Below are 17,521 nucleotides of genomic sequence, written 5' to 3' on the forward strand. Positions count from 1 at the left end.
GATTTGTGCCTAGTAAATAGTCTAAATTTATTTAGTAGGCACACCCCTGGGACTTTGCACAGAAACACAGTTCATGGGCTGGGGATATGGCTCAGTGGTAGCATGCTTGCCTGGCACATGCAAGGTACTGGGTTCATTCTTCAGCATCACAACAAAATGAAACAAAAACAGTTCTATTGGGGCTGGGGTTGTGGCTCAGTGGTAGAGTGCTCACCTAGCATGTGTGATGCACTGGGTTTGATCCTCAGCACCACATACAAATAAATAAAATAAAGGTATAAAAAAACAGCTCTATTACACCAACCTTTAAGACTAGTCCCAAGAATGAGGGCAATCTTCAGTATTAAGATATTTTTATTCAGAGTAAAAGAATGTTACTTGGATTGAACATTTTTATAACATCAGATATTTACTGAAACAGTTTAGCTTTGAGTACAGTATCTCACATCAACAGACCTTCAATAAATTTTTGCAAGAGAATGAATGTGAAATTCTGGTTTCACATTTCCTGAAAAATAACAAAAGGAGGTCAAGATTGGCCATCTTGAAATCATAAATTATAAAATCTGCTCATTAGTAAAATGAAATTCATAGGTGGCATAATTCACAAGAAACTCTGGCTAGAAGAAAGGCCCCCAGATGGCCTGTTGGACAAGGTCGAATGACAGTTTCCTCCTCCAACAGAAAACTGGCAGTAGGATTTGTTGATCTCCATGTAGAGGTCTGGAGTGCATTCAGCATCAGGACAGCAAGGGACAGGAAGAAGAGCCAACTTTTCTTTGGATTAATGACTCACCATTCCTGGGGAGCTAAAAGTGTCTCCCCGTTCTTTCTGTGAAGGACCACATTCAGTGGCATGGCCATTGCAAAAACAGCTTCCCCGAAGAACCATCTCATACAGGGCATAGTAGTATTTATCAAGGGAATCATTTTGCTTCCTTCCCAGGAAAGTATCCCCAAGTGTATGGAGTTTGGTAAAGTTTATCCTCAGGTTTGTTAATGTTACAAGATCTAGAGAGTGAAAATGAAGCAATATATAAATATGCATTTAAGTTGCATTGGTTCAAGGTGCCCGCCTTGACTACCACTCCCTTAGCATGCTAAGGAGATGCAGTTACAAGGAATAGTCCTGGCACAAAATTTAAAGAGAAGCAGGAAACATACAAAACAATTCATACCCTGGATGTAGGGGCTGTAAGGGTTCTCTATTTCAAAGCTGGGATCCAAAACTTTTAAAACAACCTGTAAAAAAAAATGTAGATAAATTTATAGCATGTAACCCCAAAACCTAATTGTCTAATTTTCTTCGAAAGAGTTTTTGATCTTGCAAGTAGACTGAGCTGATGTAGGATATAAATCATCACTTGGGTTAGAATATAAATAAAAGTACCAAGAACAAATATGAATGCCAGGGGTGAACCAGTCCTTTCTGGCTCTTCATCACAGGTATCCCTACAGACAGAAGGGATGACGCTATTGGTGAAGAGGGGTCCAAGCTGGGTTGGGGTGGAGTGGTAGACAATTCAGCAAGCCACCATCAATTTGGGCCTGGCAAAGAGTTCTGAAACTATCACCTGCCACCAATTCTTTCTTACCTCCCTGATGAAATAGTACCTCCAACCCCACTCCCACCCTGACCCCCTGCCAGTCACCAGCTTTGCTCAGAGGGATGTTCCTGGAGATTCCACTGGGTGGTAGTTTGAAGAGCATAGGAATGGGATGGTGAACCCAGAGATGCTGCTGGCCTGTGACTCCTTTGCAAGGGTTAGAAACAGGTGACCAGGGCCATAGGGCCCAGTTTAGATTTTAGCCCTGTTTACCCTTTAACTGGGCATTCTTACAAAGGATTATTTCTAATGTATTTATTATTTCTTATTCAGGAATCATTTCAATCTAGACACTTTCATGTTTAAAAAACAAACAGCTCAAGTTATATTTCAGTATGTAATATAAATTTCAGTATATAATATAAATTTCTTCTAAAATTTGAGTCGATCACATTTTTGAAAAGTTTTGAAAAGGAAGGAAATTTTACCTCGCCACCAGTTGAGGGTTCAATATCTGAATATTTGGAGTCACAAACAAGGTCTCCCACTCCCTGGGCCTGACCAGATGTGACATCAGGAAAGGAGGCAGCACAGTCTTTTGCAAAATATCTGAGCACTTTCCAGGAGTGTCCGAAGTCTGTGGATCGTTCCACTAACATTGCAGCAGGCCGAAAAGTCTGTGAAAATAAGTAAAAGTTGTAATTGTCACAGAGGCAGATTTTATTACCTACTTCACATTGAACATTCTTTTTTTTGGGGGGGGGTACCAGAGATTGAACTCAGGAGCACATCCCCAGCCCTTATTTTTTGTATTTTATTTAGAGACAGGGTCTCACTGAGTTGCTTAGTGCCTCCCTGTTGCTGAAGGCTGGCATTCCTCCTGCCTCCGCTTCCCACGCCACTGGGATTGCAAGTGTGTGCCACTGCTCCCAGCCATTCTTATTTTGTAATTCCATTTTTTTCCAACTTTATATGTATCTTTTAAATCTACTATATAGTAAACCCACCTAGATCTCATTCCAGTAAGTAGGAAGAATTTGTGAATAAATACTTTGTCCTCAGAATCTAATTGCATTTTGAAAATATTTATGACTATGTGAACTAGTAATTGAAGGAAGATGGCATATAAGTTGAAAAGCTAATGCCATTAATATTTAACAGCAATTCACTTTGATTCCCTTAACCTAGAATGTTTTTCCTCAGGCAAACTCTTTTACATCCTTCAAAACTCATCTGTGAAGTTGATTCTGATTCCCCAGAGCAGATTTAGCCTCTTCAGCTAAGTCTCCTTGCATTCTAATCATGCCTCTATTTCTGTACTTTGTATTACAACTTCCTATTTATATGCTTGTATTCATCAATAGATGGTAAGTTCTCTGGGGGACAAAGACCAATAATCATTTTTTAAAATTTTTTATTTTACACTCATTCTTTATTATCAAAACTAGTACCAGGCCTAAAATCAAAGTTAAAATTTTGGTGAATGATTATGAAAGACACAATGATTTGCTCTGGCATCTGACCAACCTTAGTAAAGAGTCTAATTTTTCTTCTTCTGTTGATCACAATCTTTCCATCTTTCCCCAAATAATCCTCAGTTCTTTTCCTTTTCTCCTATGAATTATCTTTCTAATTCTTATGGTTCTTATCACCTATTACCTGAAGTTTGCCTCTTTCTTGTCTTCTAAGATTTTAGAAAAAAAAATCAACCATTTACTCATTAATTAATAAACAATTTTTAAAAATTTACTGAAGAACAAAACCCAAGTGACAAAAGTTGAGGCTAGACTTATTCTGCTTTTGTTCTCTGTAAGAAAGTGAAAGTTCAGATTAACACTGAGCATTATGGGACAGGTAAAAGGGACAGCCAGCCTGTCCCTCTGTACCTTAAAGGTCAGTATAAGGTGGCTGAACTGAAATAGCGCCTCTAGGTCCAATCTGATGCTGACGTGATCAAGGCCTAAAGAAAAATCCAGAAAGAAAAAAAAATATCAATGCTTTTGAGAAATCCCGGCTTATCATGTTAACCCCTTACTTTGGCTTGTTTATAGTAAGATACCTTTGACATCACAGGCAGGTAGTCAACGCTCTTTGCTAGTCTGGACATGCTGCTGGGCCACTCCAGGCCCAGGAAATCTATGTGAGAATAGCATAAATATATCCTGGTCTCTGCAGGTATGCAGGTATGTTTTCGTGGCAACAAAAGCAGCCACTGTGTGGCAGCATCACATGCCCCCAAGGGAGTTTCAGGCCCTTTCCCATGGGGTGAGAAGAGAGAGTTCATTTCCTTAGGCTTAGATCTAGACTACACATAAACAGGAGCTAGCAAGCCGGAGCATGATGAAAATCAACACACCCGTTTCTTCCAACAGTTGCTAACTCATTTGAACCAGAATTTACTCATTTATCATAAAACATAGCTTGGAACATTCCCCTTGAAGTGGGGGACCTGTGGGCTCCTCTGTGACTGAGGAGATGACAAAAGTCCTAGCCAGGACTTTGCATGGATCTAGTTAGCTGTGATCCATCTCTAACATGCAAATGGAGCATTCACCTTGACCTGGACCTGATGGAAGCCCAGAGCTCTTGAGAGTAGCACTGTCCAACAGAAGCAGAACATGAGTTATATTCAAAATGACTCATGGGGAGGACATGAATAATTTTTTTTCTAGTAACTACTTTGAAAACAGAAAGTGAACCAGTTAAATTTATTTTTAATAACATACTTAAACCAATATAGCCACAATATTATCATTTCAGCCTATAATCAATATTTTAAAATTGAAATGCTTTGTTAGACATTTTCTAAATGATGTTTTAGAAATCTGAGGTGTTTTTTCATTTGTAGCACAACTCAGCTTGGATTGGCCATGTTTTAAGTGCTCAGCAGCCTCCTGTAGCTAGGGGCTAGCAGACTGCATGGTGCAGCTCTAGACAACAGTGGCCTGACACAGTGAGACGGTGTCCAGCTTACACCCTAGGCTGAACAGGGGGGAAGCTTTTGCTGCTGAGAGTTCAGCCATATTCTGGGTTTGGTGTCAAAGGCTCCAATGCTTTCTAGGAAGAGATCTACTTTCCTCTCTTTGAAAGCGCTTGGTTGAGAACCCTCATTGTGTAATCGGCTCTGACAGAGTGACATTCTGTTTGTGAGGACAAGTGGAACAAATGCTGGACGTGTTGGTCAGAACAGCTGTTAAGCAAAAATGGCAACCATTCATCAATGAAGCGGGACTGCAGTAAAAACAACCGCCTATTCATTCAGGAGAGTCCAATGCTCAATGATAACTGGGATCCAAAATGAAATGGCATTTAGTAGACACCAGTCATGCCTTTGTCAAGCAGATGGCATAGAAAAACTGCCTCATGTTATGCTTGCCCCAAACTATCTTATATAGTATGATGATTCCCATGCTGTTCTCTAATGGTCTAGGATCCTCTCAAAGAAATATATTTAGAAATATGAAGAGAATAGAAATATTAGAACCCAAAGTGCAACCTAGAGATGTGGTGAGTGGAATGATTTTGTTGCTAAGGGAAACTGAGAGGGCTCCACACCCATGTTGAAGAGGGGCTGCTGTGAGTGAGGAGGCTTCCCCTTGGGGAGATCTTCATGCATGGAATGGAGTTAGGGCATGAAGATAAGGCCCAGGGATGGGTGGGACAAGAGGGATCCCTCATCAGGTTCACACTTAGAGTGGGCCTGTCAGACCTTCAGACCAACAGATGGTCATGGCCAGTGTGGGGCTCCATAGCACCATTGTCACAAGCAGAGGAGGACGTCACTTCAGGGAGGAAAGAACTTAAAGTTAGTGCAATTATCTTTTCAATTTTAAATTTTAAATTAAAAGCTTTAGCTCGTTGTAAGGAGCAAAATGTTCTTTATCTCTCTCTTCATGGATTAAAGAAGGAAAAAGTACCTGGTGTTAATTCCCAAACATCCCCTGGCATTATTCATTCAGTTCATATCAGTGTGTTTTAGATTAGGATTAATTCACCAACACTTCATAAACTTTTTAATTTTTTTATAAAGAACAAAAGGATACAAAGATAGTTTCCTTCCCCACATGAGAAGAGTGAAATATTCTGAGGTAGGTGCTGAAAATACATTTCGGTTTCTCTAAAGGAAAATATTCTTTCTTAAAAGGAAAATAAGTTTGGCTTTTGTATGAAGCTCACATTGTTGGTGGATCACATCTTGCAGTGCTATTGTTAAAAAGCAGGCAAAGAGGAAGGTGCCTTATTAAAATATGAAGAAATGAAAAATTGAAAAGGAATTTAATCATACCATTCTCAGATTGCCACCATTTCTTTCCTCTGTCTGGTTCAAAACTTGTGATTACATTCTCAATGGTGTGACTGTTAGGCTGGGAATATGGGTCATAGGGAAATCGGGAGTCACACACGAAACATTTTTGTTCCCCCTGGAAAACACCATTATTAAATTTAAAAATAAGGAATTTTAACTACTTATTGTTGATCTGAATCTAAAAACAAGCTGTACACACTATATTTATCTTTCAATCGGGCTAAAAATAAAAAGCAGAGGAAATAACAAGACATCACTTTTTCCATCAATAGGTGCTTAAATACAATACAAATTGAACTCAAATATGACCTAGAAATTATATAAGTTTATGCATTTGGGGGCAAAAATACAACTGTGTTACTAATTTTTCTCCTGAAAGAGGCAGATGTTCTGCAAGTTATTTTAAATGTAGAGAAATACTCATGGTGTATTTTTTGAATTTTCAGGAGAGTCCAACTCAAAATAATTTTTTGAATTATTTCCTTTAGCCAAAAAAGGAAATAATATTTGGAAAGAAGAAATTCATGAAACACTGGGGTACTAGGTTATCTGCAACTGTCATTTGATTCCTTTTCTATCAGCTTTTATAGTTTGGGGTAGGGAAGCTTCCATGACAAAAACCTTTATGTCACATTTTTGGACACAGGAAAAGGCTTTCCATTAAATTCACAACAAAGAGGCCCATCCTCCTGTCTTGCAGACTAGAAGGTCTCATTTACTGTTCTATATATATATATCCCTTCCCTGGAATAGTGTCTAGCATAAAGTTGATGCTCAATAAAATTGGAACTAGTTCTGCTTAGGAAGGATTGGAACTAGTTCTGCTTAGGAAAGATTTTCAAACGTGACAAGAGAAAAGCCTGGCTTTTGAGCTTCCTTAATTTAAGGTGTAGCTTAAATTGTAGCTCTGCTTAAAACTCCTGGAGGGCTCTGTGCACATTTTCAAAGGACTGTCAGTGGCCTGCACAGTTATTCCTGGCTCACACTTGAGGGACTCTGAGGGAGAGTTTTTGTAAAACTTCCAAGAAGTAGGGACTGCTCATTATAATTTTCTGTGCCAGCAATTACCTGTGACATCCTATGTCCTCATTGGGCAGGTCCCTGGTGACTGTTGATTGTCTGACCAGGGCCATGCCTTTAACTTTATTTCTACCTGTCTTCCTTCGTCACCTGGCTCTAGCTACACGTGCTTCTTGCTATTCCTCAAGCTCCACCAAAACCCCTTCTGCCTTGGGGTCTTGGCAGAAGTCATTCTCCCACCCAAATAGTCTTCTCTCTTGATCCTTCCCTTCTTTAAGGTTCCTGTGTAAATTCCAACCTCTCAAAGAGCTTTTCCTCAACTACCTTATCTAAAATACCACCACCTCCCCTCACCACAGCTTGCTATCACTGCTTACCTTTTCTCTAACTTATGTGTTTTATAAATCCTTACGCTACTTGAGACTGTATTATGTATCTCCATCTAGAATTTAAGCTGAATGAAGGCAAGGACTTGGTTTACTGTTCTATATATGTCCCTTCCCTGGAATAGTGTCTAGCACAAAGTTGATGCTCAATAAAATTTGTTGACTGAACGCACAATGATTTTAATGATTATTTCAGCTGGAATCTGTCCAAGTAAACCAGCCCTCCCCCAAATCCACATAATCAGTGTGCTTCAGAATCACTGGATGCCTTAAGCTTGTTGTTGAAGAAAAATCAAGATGTTCTTTGAAGATTAAGACACAACAGACGGGCCTGGGGTTGTGACTCAGTAAGAGAGTGCTTGCCTAGCATGCATGAGACCCTGGGTTTAATCCCCAGCACCACAAATAAACAAACACACTACAGATGCTAGATCAATTCTGCCTATGAGTTGGTTTGTCCCTGACCTGTCCTAGAAAATCAGTAGAAGACTTGTGATGCCACCAAAAGATGCCAAGTCTTCGAAGTATTTCAAATAATACTATGAAAATAATTAGGGAAAATGTTTAACTTTGGGTCTTTTAGGCTATTTTTTTCTGTAAATATTTTAGAAGCAATGTCTTTCACTGGGTTGGCTATAGAGGATTCTTAGCTGTGGCCACCAGATGTGGGCATTCCAACTTGGGAAATGCAGTGCATCAGCATTGACTTGAAGCTTCTGAAGAAAATGTTTTGCTTGTCACTCTTAGACAATGGGTACAGGATAATCATTCTCTTTGCTGCACAAATGTTGACATAGACTCAGAGCTGTAGCCCCAACTGTGATACTTGTCAGCCTGAAATATTTCGAATCACCCCCCAGGTCTAAGCTTTCTGTCATTCTCCAAACAAAAGAAAGCCTTTACTTTGATTTTCTGAATAACTTTTATTTCTGGTGGTATAACTTTGAGATATAGAATCTGGTGATTGACAGAGTACACTGGCTCCTGACCACCGTAAGCAAATGCCAGAGGTTGAAGAACAAGATGGATGGTGCTAGTGCTGGAGAGTTGAGAACCACTTTTGTCTAGAGGAGCTGGACTTAGTAAAGTCTCTTGAAGGGCTATCTATCCCAGCTGGCCTAGGGTTGATCAAAACTTCCTCCATGTAATTTCCTTGCAACATGTAGGGGATTTGCTTTCTTACATAAGTACTTCCCAAACAGAACAGTGCTAAGCACCCAAGTATTGTCTCCACCTATTTATAATCATCTTCTTTTACTCAGAATCAATTAGAATACAAAGCATTTTCCAGAGACCTAAACAAGATGCCTTAAATAAACAATACATGGAAAAGCCTGGGCCACCAACATTAGGCTTATGTCCAACTTCCTTCCTGTACATCCTCTCATTTAAGGGTGAACGTGATTGTCTCAGGGTTCTCAGCAGGTACGATACTCAGATGACCTTGGATGCTTGTTCTGCCGCCAGGATACAGGGAGGAAGAACCCTGGAAAGCCACTGGTCTTCTTATAAAAACTGGTTGTTAAGGGGAAAAGACATAAAAATATGTTCACATTGGAATCTATGGTTTTGAAACAATGCAACTTCCAAGTGGTATCATGAGGTTGATGTGCAGTCCATTCAAAGTCCTCTGTCTACCCGAGGCTGAGCAATGGGGACTCATTTTCAGAGCAATGGTTTTGAGGCCCTGAGGCACCTTTGATGTTCACTGAATGAGTCAATTATGTTTGCTCTATGGGAGTGATAAGTAAAACAGTAGATTTTATTGTAATTCCCGTCAAAGATTGAACCATAAAGACTTTCCTGTCTAATTCTGAATGTACAGGAAATAGAAATTTGGCAGACTTTCTGCACTTTCTGATTAGTCAAGGTTTCCTAGACTTTTAATTATATTGCCTGGGTCACTTCAGGAAGGAGCATTGTCCCATCCTTCAGTGTTGTCTGAGTGAGCCCAGGTGTACAGGAAAAATCTACATCATTGATTAAATAATGACCCAGTAAGTAAACAAGGGACTGACCCACCTCCAGGTAGCTGAGGATGCAGTATTTCTGGGCTCCATTCAGCCCACAGGTAGAAGATGCAGTAAGTTGCGTGCTGCGGCCTAACAGGAGATTGCCAGGGGTAGGACGGCAGGCACCCTGGTCACATTTGTCTTGAGCTTTCGAGCAAATGAGCCACCCTTGAACACAACAAAAACAGCTACATAGAAGGTGGCCCAAAGGAGCCCAAGGCCTGAAGAAGCAATTGGTTAGGCTGGAAAGTTAACGGTTCATCTATTTTTGATACCAGTTTTGTGGATATTCAAGTTTGTGGATGCTGTTGGTGCCCTCAGCCTGATGGGAATCTCCAAGCATGGGAGAGTTCACCATCTGCATCCCTGGGCTCCACCTGGGACAGCCAATGCCTGATGAACACAGGGTTCAAAAGGGTGATACCATTGGATCCACTCCACCCTGGGGTTCATGCTCAGCATCTTCTCTTGGCACATGGCTGGCCTGTGTTCACTGCCTTCAATCCTTTACTCCTGATGGCACTCTCTCAATGAATCACTTCACACTAATTCTTGTGTCAGCTCTGCTTTGAGGAAACCTCATCAGAGACAGTTTCTGTTTACTGGGAATTCTTTATGTGTCATTTTAGGGCAAATAGTGAAGTCTAATGCATAGACACTAGGAAGGAGAATCCTAATCCTGTTAAATCTGTTGTTTCAATGGCAAAAATGAAATTGGAGACTTTAAGACACATGGGAAATATCTTTCCCTTAAAATAAGTAGATTCAGTAGAACCCCTTTATAACCTGATTGTTGGGTTCAGATAACCCATGGAACAAATCATCCCCCTTTAGGATAAAGTTAAGAGTTTCAGTCTGTATGACAAACAATTCATTTTGATGCCTAATGTCCTATAGATGTGCAATGAGGGGATTTGGTCATGAGTAAGATAAGATCACTGCAGGGGTAATGCTATCTTAATCGCTACCTCAGTTCTCTATTATTCATGTGTAGCTTCTGAGAGAATATTCCTAAGTCTAAGTGTGTGTGTGAGTGTGTGTGTATGTGTGTGTGTGTGTGTGTATGTGTGTGTGTGTGTGTGTATGTATACATTTTTCTTTATCCATTAATCTATTGACAGGCACCATGGCTGATTCCATAGCTTGGCTATTGTGAATTGCACTGCTATAAACATTGATGTAGCTGCATCCCTATAGGATGATGATTTTAGATCTTTTGGATATAAACTGAGGAGTGGCATAGCTGGGTCACATGGTGGTCTCATTTCTAGGTTTTTGAGGAATCTATACTGCCTTCTGCAGTGGTTGTGCTAATTTTTAGATCCACCAATGATGTATAAGTGTATCTTTTCCCTCACATTCTTGCCAATACTTATAGTTATTCATGTTCTTGATAATTGCTATTCTGACTGGAGTGAGATGAAATCTCAATGTGGTCTTGATTCGCATTTAACTAATTGGTAGAGATATTGAGCATTTTTTCATGTATTTCTTGTCCATTTGTATTTCTTTTCTTTCTTTCTTTTTTTTGAGAGTTGCCTGTTTAGTTCTTTTGCCCATTTATTAACTGGGTTATTATTTTTCTTTTGGTGTTAAGTTTTTTGAGTTCTTTGTATATTTTGTATATTAATGCCCTATCTGAGAAGCAAGTGGTAAAGATCTTCTCTCATTCCGTAGGCTCTCTTTTTTCATGTTCTTGTTTCCTTTGCTGTGCAGAAGATTCTTAATTTGATGGCATCCCACCTATTGATTTTTTTAGTTTTATTTCTTGCACGTTAGGGGTCTTGTGAAGGAAATTGCTTCCTGTGCCAATATGCTGGAGTGTTGGACTTACATTTTCTTCTAGTAGTTGCAGAGTTTTTGGTCTAATTCCTAGGACTTTGATCCACTTTGAGTTGGGTTTTGTGTAGGGTGAAAGATAGGAATCTAGTTTCATTCCTCTACATATGGATTTCCAGTTTTCCCAAAACCATTTGTAAAAAGATTATCTTTTCTCCAAGGAGTGTTTTTGGCATCTTTCTCTAGTAACAAATAACTGTATTTATTTGGGGTTGTCTCTGTGTATTCTATTCTATTCCATTGTCTTTATGTCTATTTTGGTGCCAAAACCATGAAAAGCATTTTTTTTAATCCACCTTAGGTTAACACTCCATGCAACACTAGGAGAACACTTCGGGAAATGCTAAATTCCATCTTATTTAAGTGTCTTCTGTTCTAAAAATGCTTTAATTCTGTAAGTGGGGTATTATAACATCTGACTTGAAGACTGACTTAAAGTTAAATTTCAGGAATTGATTTAAGATTTTAGTCATATATAATTAAATTTTCTCTGGAACATTTAATAAATTGCTTATATTGCAACATACATGACTTTGTATACACAATTCTAAATATAATATTTGAGAGCCACTGAGTTAGATAAAGAAAGGAAACTAGGAGCAAATGAATGGGTAATTTGAATCATTGTAAATTAATTGTTAAATCCCTATATGTATAAATGAATTTTATTTCTTGCCTGCAGAGTATGCTTCATTATCTTATGTTTTTCACTCTTGTAATAATAACATGAATGTATTTTCTAATTGTTGTGAAGTTTGAATAAAATGAAATAGAATCTTATTGGAGTTAAGGTCTACAGCTAGCATGCAGATAAAAATTCAAATACATAGAATGAGTGCATTCATGTACTGTTTTGTGAGGCAAGCACTCTATCAACTGAGCTATATCCATAGCCCTTCTGTATTATTTTGTGGATTGCTATTTGTAGAAATAGTTGTTTCCTCTTTTAAAAAGTATATTTGAAATGGCGTGGGAAACCTTGTTATCCTTACATAGAAGAATGAAACTAGATCCTTATCTCTCTCCCTTCACAAAAGTCAACTCAAAATGGACCAAAGACCTAGAAATTAGATCAGAAACTATTTCTTTGAAGAAAATATAGAGTCGACACTCCAGCACATAGGCAATGACTTTCTCAATAAAACTCCTAAAGCTCAGGAAATAATGCCAAGAATTAATAAATGAGATGACGTCAAATTAGAAAGCTTTCATACAGTAAAGAAAATAATTAGAATATAAAGAGAGAAACTATAGAATGGGAGAAAATCTTTGCTAGCTACTCTTCTAAAAGAGAATTAATGTCCAGAATACATAAAGAACTCAAAAAACTTAACATCACAAAAACAAATAACTCAATTAAATGGGCAAATGAATTAAACACACTTTCAAAAGAAGAAATGCAAATGACCAACAAATATATTAAAAAGCGTTAAATATCTTTAGCTATAAGGGAAATACAAATCAAAACTATATTGAGAGTTTATCTCATTCCTGTTAGAATGGCAGCCACCAAGAAAACAAATAATAAATACTGGAGAGTATGTGGAAGAAAAGGAACAGTTTTGCACTGTTAGTGGGACTGTAAATTAGCACAACCACTATGTAAATCAGCAGGAGGTTTCTCAAAGGTCTAGAAATGGAACCACTATATGATCCAGTTATACTACTCCTTGGTATTTATCCTAAAGAATTAAAGTCAACATACTCTGGCGATACATGCATACCTCTGTTTGTAGCGGCACAATTCACAATACCTGAACTATGCAACCAGCTTAGGTGTCTGTCATTAGATGGATGGATAAAGAAAATGTGGAATATATGCACATCAGAGTTTTATTCATCCATAATTATGTCATTTGCAGGAAAATGGATAGAACTTGGGACCATTATGTCAAGCGAAATAACCCAAACTGAAGGTAATATATTTTCTCTCATGTGTGGGAGCTAGAGAGGAAAAACGATAGAAAGTGTGTGTGTGTGTGTGTGTGTGTGTGTGTGTGTGTGTGTTACTTCTCATGAAAATTAGAGGAAGATCTGAAGAGTAGAAGAAAGGAACGTTGAGGGGGGATTGGGAGGGAAAGGTGAAATACTGGAAATTATATTTTCCAAATTATATTGTTATATTATGTGCATTATGAATATGTAACAATTAGTATCACCATTATGTGAAATTATAATGCACCAATAAAATATGGAAAAAAGGAAGAAAGTATATTTGAATAGGATAGTACAGTATCACAGGTTTTCATGTGAGCCTAAGTTGTTATTTCTCTGCGATAGATGCTCAAGAGTGCAATTGGTTATATGGTAAACATAGTTTTGTAAAAAGCTATCATATTTTTCCCCAGAGTGTTTGTAACACTATACATCCCTACCAGCAATGTAGGAGGGATACACTTTTTCCACATCCTCTGTAATGTCTGAGGTTGCCACTATTTTTTACCTTAACCATTATGATAGGTGTATAATATCTTTTGTGGTTTTGAATGGTGTTTCCCTAATGAATAGAAATGTTTAACCTCTTTTCATGAGCTTATTTGCCATCCTTATATCTTCTTTACTGAAATGTCTGTTTCTGTTGCTTCCTTTTTCCTATTGGACTGATTTGGTCCATGACCTAATTAAGCGAATATTTATATAAGGCATGAGGTCATGTTTGCATAAGATAGAATTGCACAGAATTAAATATATATATACATATAGGTATACACATAAAACTGAATGAGGTCAGTGAATTAATTGTATCAATGTCAATTTCTTGGTTGTGATATTGCACTATCATTATACAAAATATCATCATTGAGTAAAATTGAATGGAAGATACACAAAATCTGTTTGTATTATTTCTTACAGCTACATGTGATCTCAAAAGATAAAGTATCCACAGCCCCCTTGCAAAAAACAAAACAAAACAAAAACTCCCCATCAGTTTCTGGAGAGTGAACGAAGGAAAGCTCACACTCTACAATACCACATACATGACATATTTCAGCTGCTCTTATATACTTTTTTCCTGTGAAACATGAAAATTTACGCCAAACCTTTCCAGTAGATAGGAGTGAGAAGAAGGGGTCTATAATGAAAAATAATAACCTCACTGTGAAATATATTTTGCTTCTCCTCAGATTTCCCCCATTATAAAATATAAAGAAATAATTTCTTCTCATAGACTTGTTTGACAGTGGATTTCTTTCATCTTGACCTCCACAAATGTAGGCTTTTGAAAAAAATCATTTCTTATATGGACACATTCTCCTCATAAACTATTCTACTATTCTGGTCATGTTGTATCATCAGGCATGAAACATACACAGATCATGAATTCTACATTTGAGGATATTATCCCTGATGTCTCCATTACTAAATGGCAGTTGGAATAGGGACTTTCCTCTCCTCAACCTCCCTGTAAAGAATGCTATTTTAAATCAAAGGCACAACATTTCTTTCTCTTTCTTTGAGGTAATTATGTAAAGAAAGTCAGCTCCATCTTACACCCTTTTGGTGGTATAATACATGATCCTAGATTGGTAAATGTGGATTTTTCCTTTTATTTATTCAACAACTCAAATCCACATCTCCTCTTATTTCCTAGTATTAGGATTTAGGATAAAAACCTTTTTAGGAGTTTGGACTCTAATAATTAGAGTTTTTTTTTAAAGTTCAGGTATAAATTTCTATTGATGCTACATGTGGATTAACTAAGATTTCCCTTCCAGGGATTTGTTCTTTTAGACAAGTTGCATCCTGAATTATTTTATTGGCATTGATGCCTTAGAACTTTAACATGTTTTAATAACCTGACTTGGCCAAACTTGTTTTGATTAGATGTGTACTTTTCATAAAAAAATTCCCAGGACTTGGGGGAAATCGAACTATTATTCTTATAATAGTATAAATGCAAATAGGAACTTTTAGTCTAAAACACTTGATTAAAAATGGCTGGAAATTAAAACTTCATGCTGAAGACTATTTAAAAAAAATTAAGTGAATTGCATCTGAATTTTCAACTGCCAAAGTATCACAGAGCAATAGGTAGAGTTGATTCAGAGAACAAAAACGTTTATATTTTTGGAAATTCAGTTCATTCCACACAAAATGTCATGAAACATGAAGCGAGAATGTTATTAAAAATGAATTTAGGAGATATGCTCATTCAAAGAAAATGTGCATCTGTTATCCATAAAGGATCATTTTGTAGAAATCACTATCATTGTATAATATTTCTGGTTAATAATTTTGCATATTGCTACAATGTTCTTAATCATGTGGGATGTTTTCATGTTTTAGAGTTCATTGCAGAGTTTTAGAGGATGCAAGCCCATACCTTTATATTCCCACATACATTTAGTTATCATGGGTGATAAGGAATGTGTGTTACATAAGGTTTGTACTTTGCATCCAATTTCCAACATCTGGAGGCCAATGTAATTTTTATGATTCTTCTTCTCTTCCTCAGTCAGAATGAAATGTGAAATGTTTAAATAGCATCCAATAATTGCATAAACATTTATAGTCAAACTCCCAACTAGAAAATGCCCACGCTGATGATGTGTGGGCAACCTGATTGGGAGTTTGACCTTAGGCAGTCTTAGAGATTTGGTTTTGAGTAGGGCAAGCTTAGGTTCAGGCATCCAGAATCCATTGCAGTGGGGCCTTTTCTGGCAAAGCTAATTTCGTATTGAAGATATTCCCTCCAACCCTCAAGAAAGGGGAGGGGATCCCTCAGTTACCTTGGAGTGGCTTAGATCCTTTGTAATGTGTGGTTAAGGGATCCCACACAGAGGTCTGGGGAAGACAGAGAGATCCTCAGTGATCTATTCTGATACTGAATACTAGTTTAGTTCCAAAGAGGACATCTAAGGCAGCCATAGAAGACACAGCCAGCTGAGGCCAACTCTAAGCCCCATAGTCCTCGGCTGTGGATATCAACCAAGGGCCCCAGGTGGCCCAGGAGTCCCTGCTTCCACTGTCCTGTGGCTCCCCTTTCCAAGGCAGGGAATTCTCAGCAGGCGAATTGAAGGCTCATCATTCTGCAGCTGCTCCTCTAGCACCAGCAAATCTAACTGAGAAATTACCTCAGGATTTGATTCTGAAAGTTGAAGAGAAGATTCTAAGCGACTTAGTATTCAACAACTAAAGGCAGGGCTGTTACAGATATAGAAACGTCAGGGCAGAAGGGAGTAATTAATTTTTGGAAGCATCTTCTCTATGACTAATGCAAATTATTCTTTGTTTATTAAAGACAGCAAAAGCATGGAGAATTTGGCCTTTTTAGTTTGGACATGCTGCTCATTTAGAAGAGGGAATTTTGCCTGTGAGTTCTTCACAATACTTTGTCACTGGGAACAGTGCTATGTTCAAAGCAGACTATTTTTAAAAAAATTAAGTGAATTGCATCTGCAAATTAAGAATCTTAAACAACTCAACATTCTTTAGTATCTATCCTACCTGCTGATGATAGCTTTCTGTTAAGGAGCAACAGGAACAGCTATGTGTGAATACTAAACATGTATGGGTGGAATTTTTCAGTTGTTTGAAACAATTGTATAATAGAATGGCCATGCAAAAATAGCAGTATAGAAAAAAATAAGAGAACATGTTTAAAACTGATTTCTACTAAATATTTTAGGATAACTCAATACAAGCAGAAAATGGATTTTGACAACTGCTACTCACCAAGGTGTAAAAACAGGGTCAGTCGAATTTGCATTCTTTTGCCAAGAAACGACTGGATTCAACTATGCGAGGTTAAAAAATGGTTAAAGTCAGTCACTGATAGACTCAATCATTGTTGTCATCACATCCTCAAATTTGACTACTGGTTCTTACTGTTTAGAAACACAAAATATCTACAATACCCAGTTCCTTAAAAAATAGGAGTATAAAATTATAACGGATATTTATTTGCTATTAATTGGTGGGGATGGTTACTGGGGATTGAACTAAGGGTCAGTTAACTACTGAGCCACATCCCCATACTTTTTTTAACTTTTATTTTAAGACAGGTTCTCCCTAAGTTGCTTAGGACCTCCTTAAGTTGATGAAGATGGATGGAACTTCCAGTCTTCCTGCCTCAGGCTCTCAAATCACTGGAATCACAGGTGTGTGCCACCATGCCCAGCTGCTATTAATGTTTACTATTTTTGGAAACCACAGAATTCAATAGTTTATGAGCAATAATATGAAATATAATTTCCTTCACATATTTAATTTTAGCCCATTTTCCCATTCTTATTTAGAATTTTTTTCTAAAAAATTGCAAAATTTTATAGACTTATTATAGAAAAAGTAGAACAGGCAAAACGAAGAAAATATTACTTATAGTACCAACACCTAGAGAAAACAATTGATATCTTGTTCTTCAGAATTTTGTCCTGGTATGTAAATAATTTTCAAAAATGGTATCATAGT

General features: G+C 37.7%; 1 protein-coding gene across 1 annotated transcript in view; it reads right to left on the bottom strand.

Annotated features, from left to right (window-relative positions):
- LAMB4 (laminin subunit beta 4) overlaps nucleotides 1-16,820 on the bottom strand; it is a gene marked incomplete at its 5' end in the record, with an annotated part of 94,701 nt that extends 77,881 nt beyond the window's left edge. Inside the window, 7 exons of the mRNA XM_081283300.1 lie at nucleotides 797-1,011; nucleotides 1,179-1,242; nucleotides 2,036-2,224; nucleotides 3,434-3,507; nucleotides 5,833-5,968; nucleotides 9,282-9,439; nucleotides 16,787-16,820. Coding sequence (XP_081139426.1) covers nucleotides 797-1,011; nucleotides 1,179-1,242; nucleotides 2,036-2,224; nucleotides 3,434-3,507; nucleotides 5,833-5,968; nucleotides 9,282-9,439; nucleotides 16,787-16,820 — 870 coding nt within the window. The remainder of the gene's footprint in view (nucleotides 1-796; nucleotides 1,012-1,178; nucleotides 1,243-2,035; nucleotides 2,225-3,433; nucleotides 3,508-5,832; nucleotides 5,969-9,281; nucleotides 9,440-16,786) is intronic.
- Between the last annotated feature and the right edge of the window lie 701 nt (nucleotides 16,821-17,521).

This window comes from Spermophilus citellus, assembly GCF_964194105.1.
Source record: "Spermophilus citellus genome assembly, chromosome: 3".
Taxonomy (NCBI): Eukaryota; Metazoa; Chordata; class Mammalia; order Rodentia; family Sciuridae; genus Spermophilus; species Spermophilus citellus.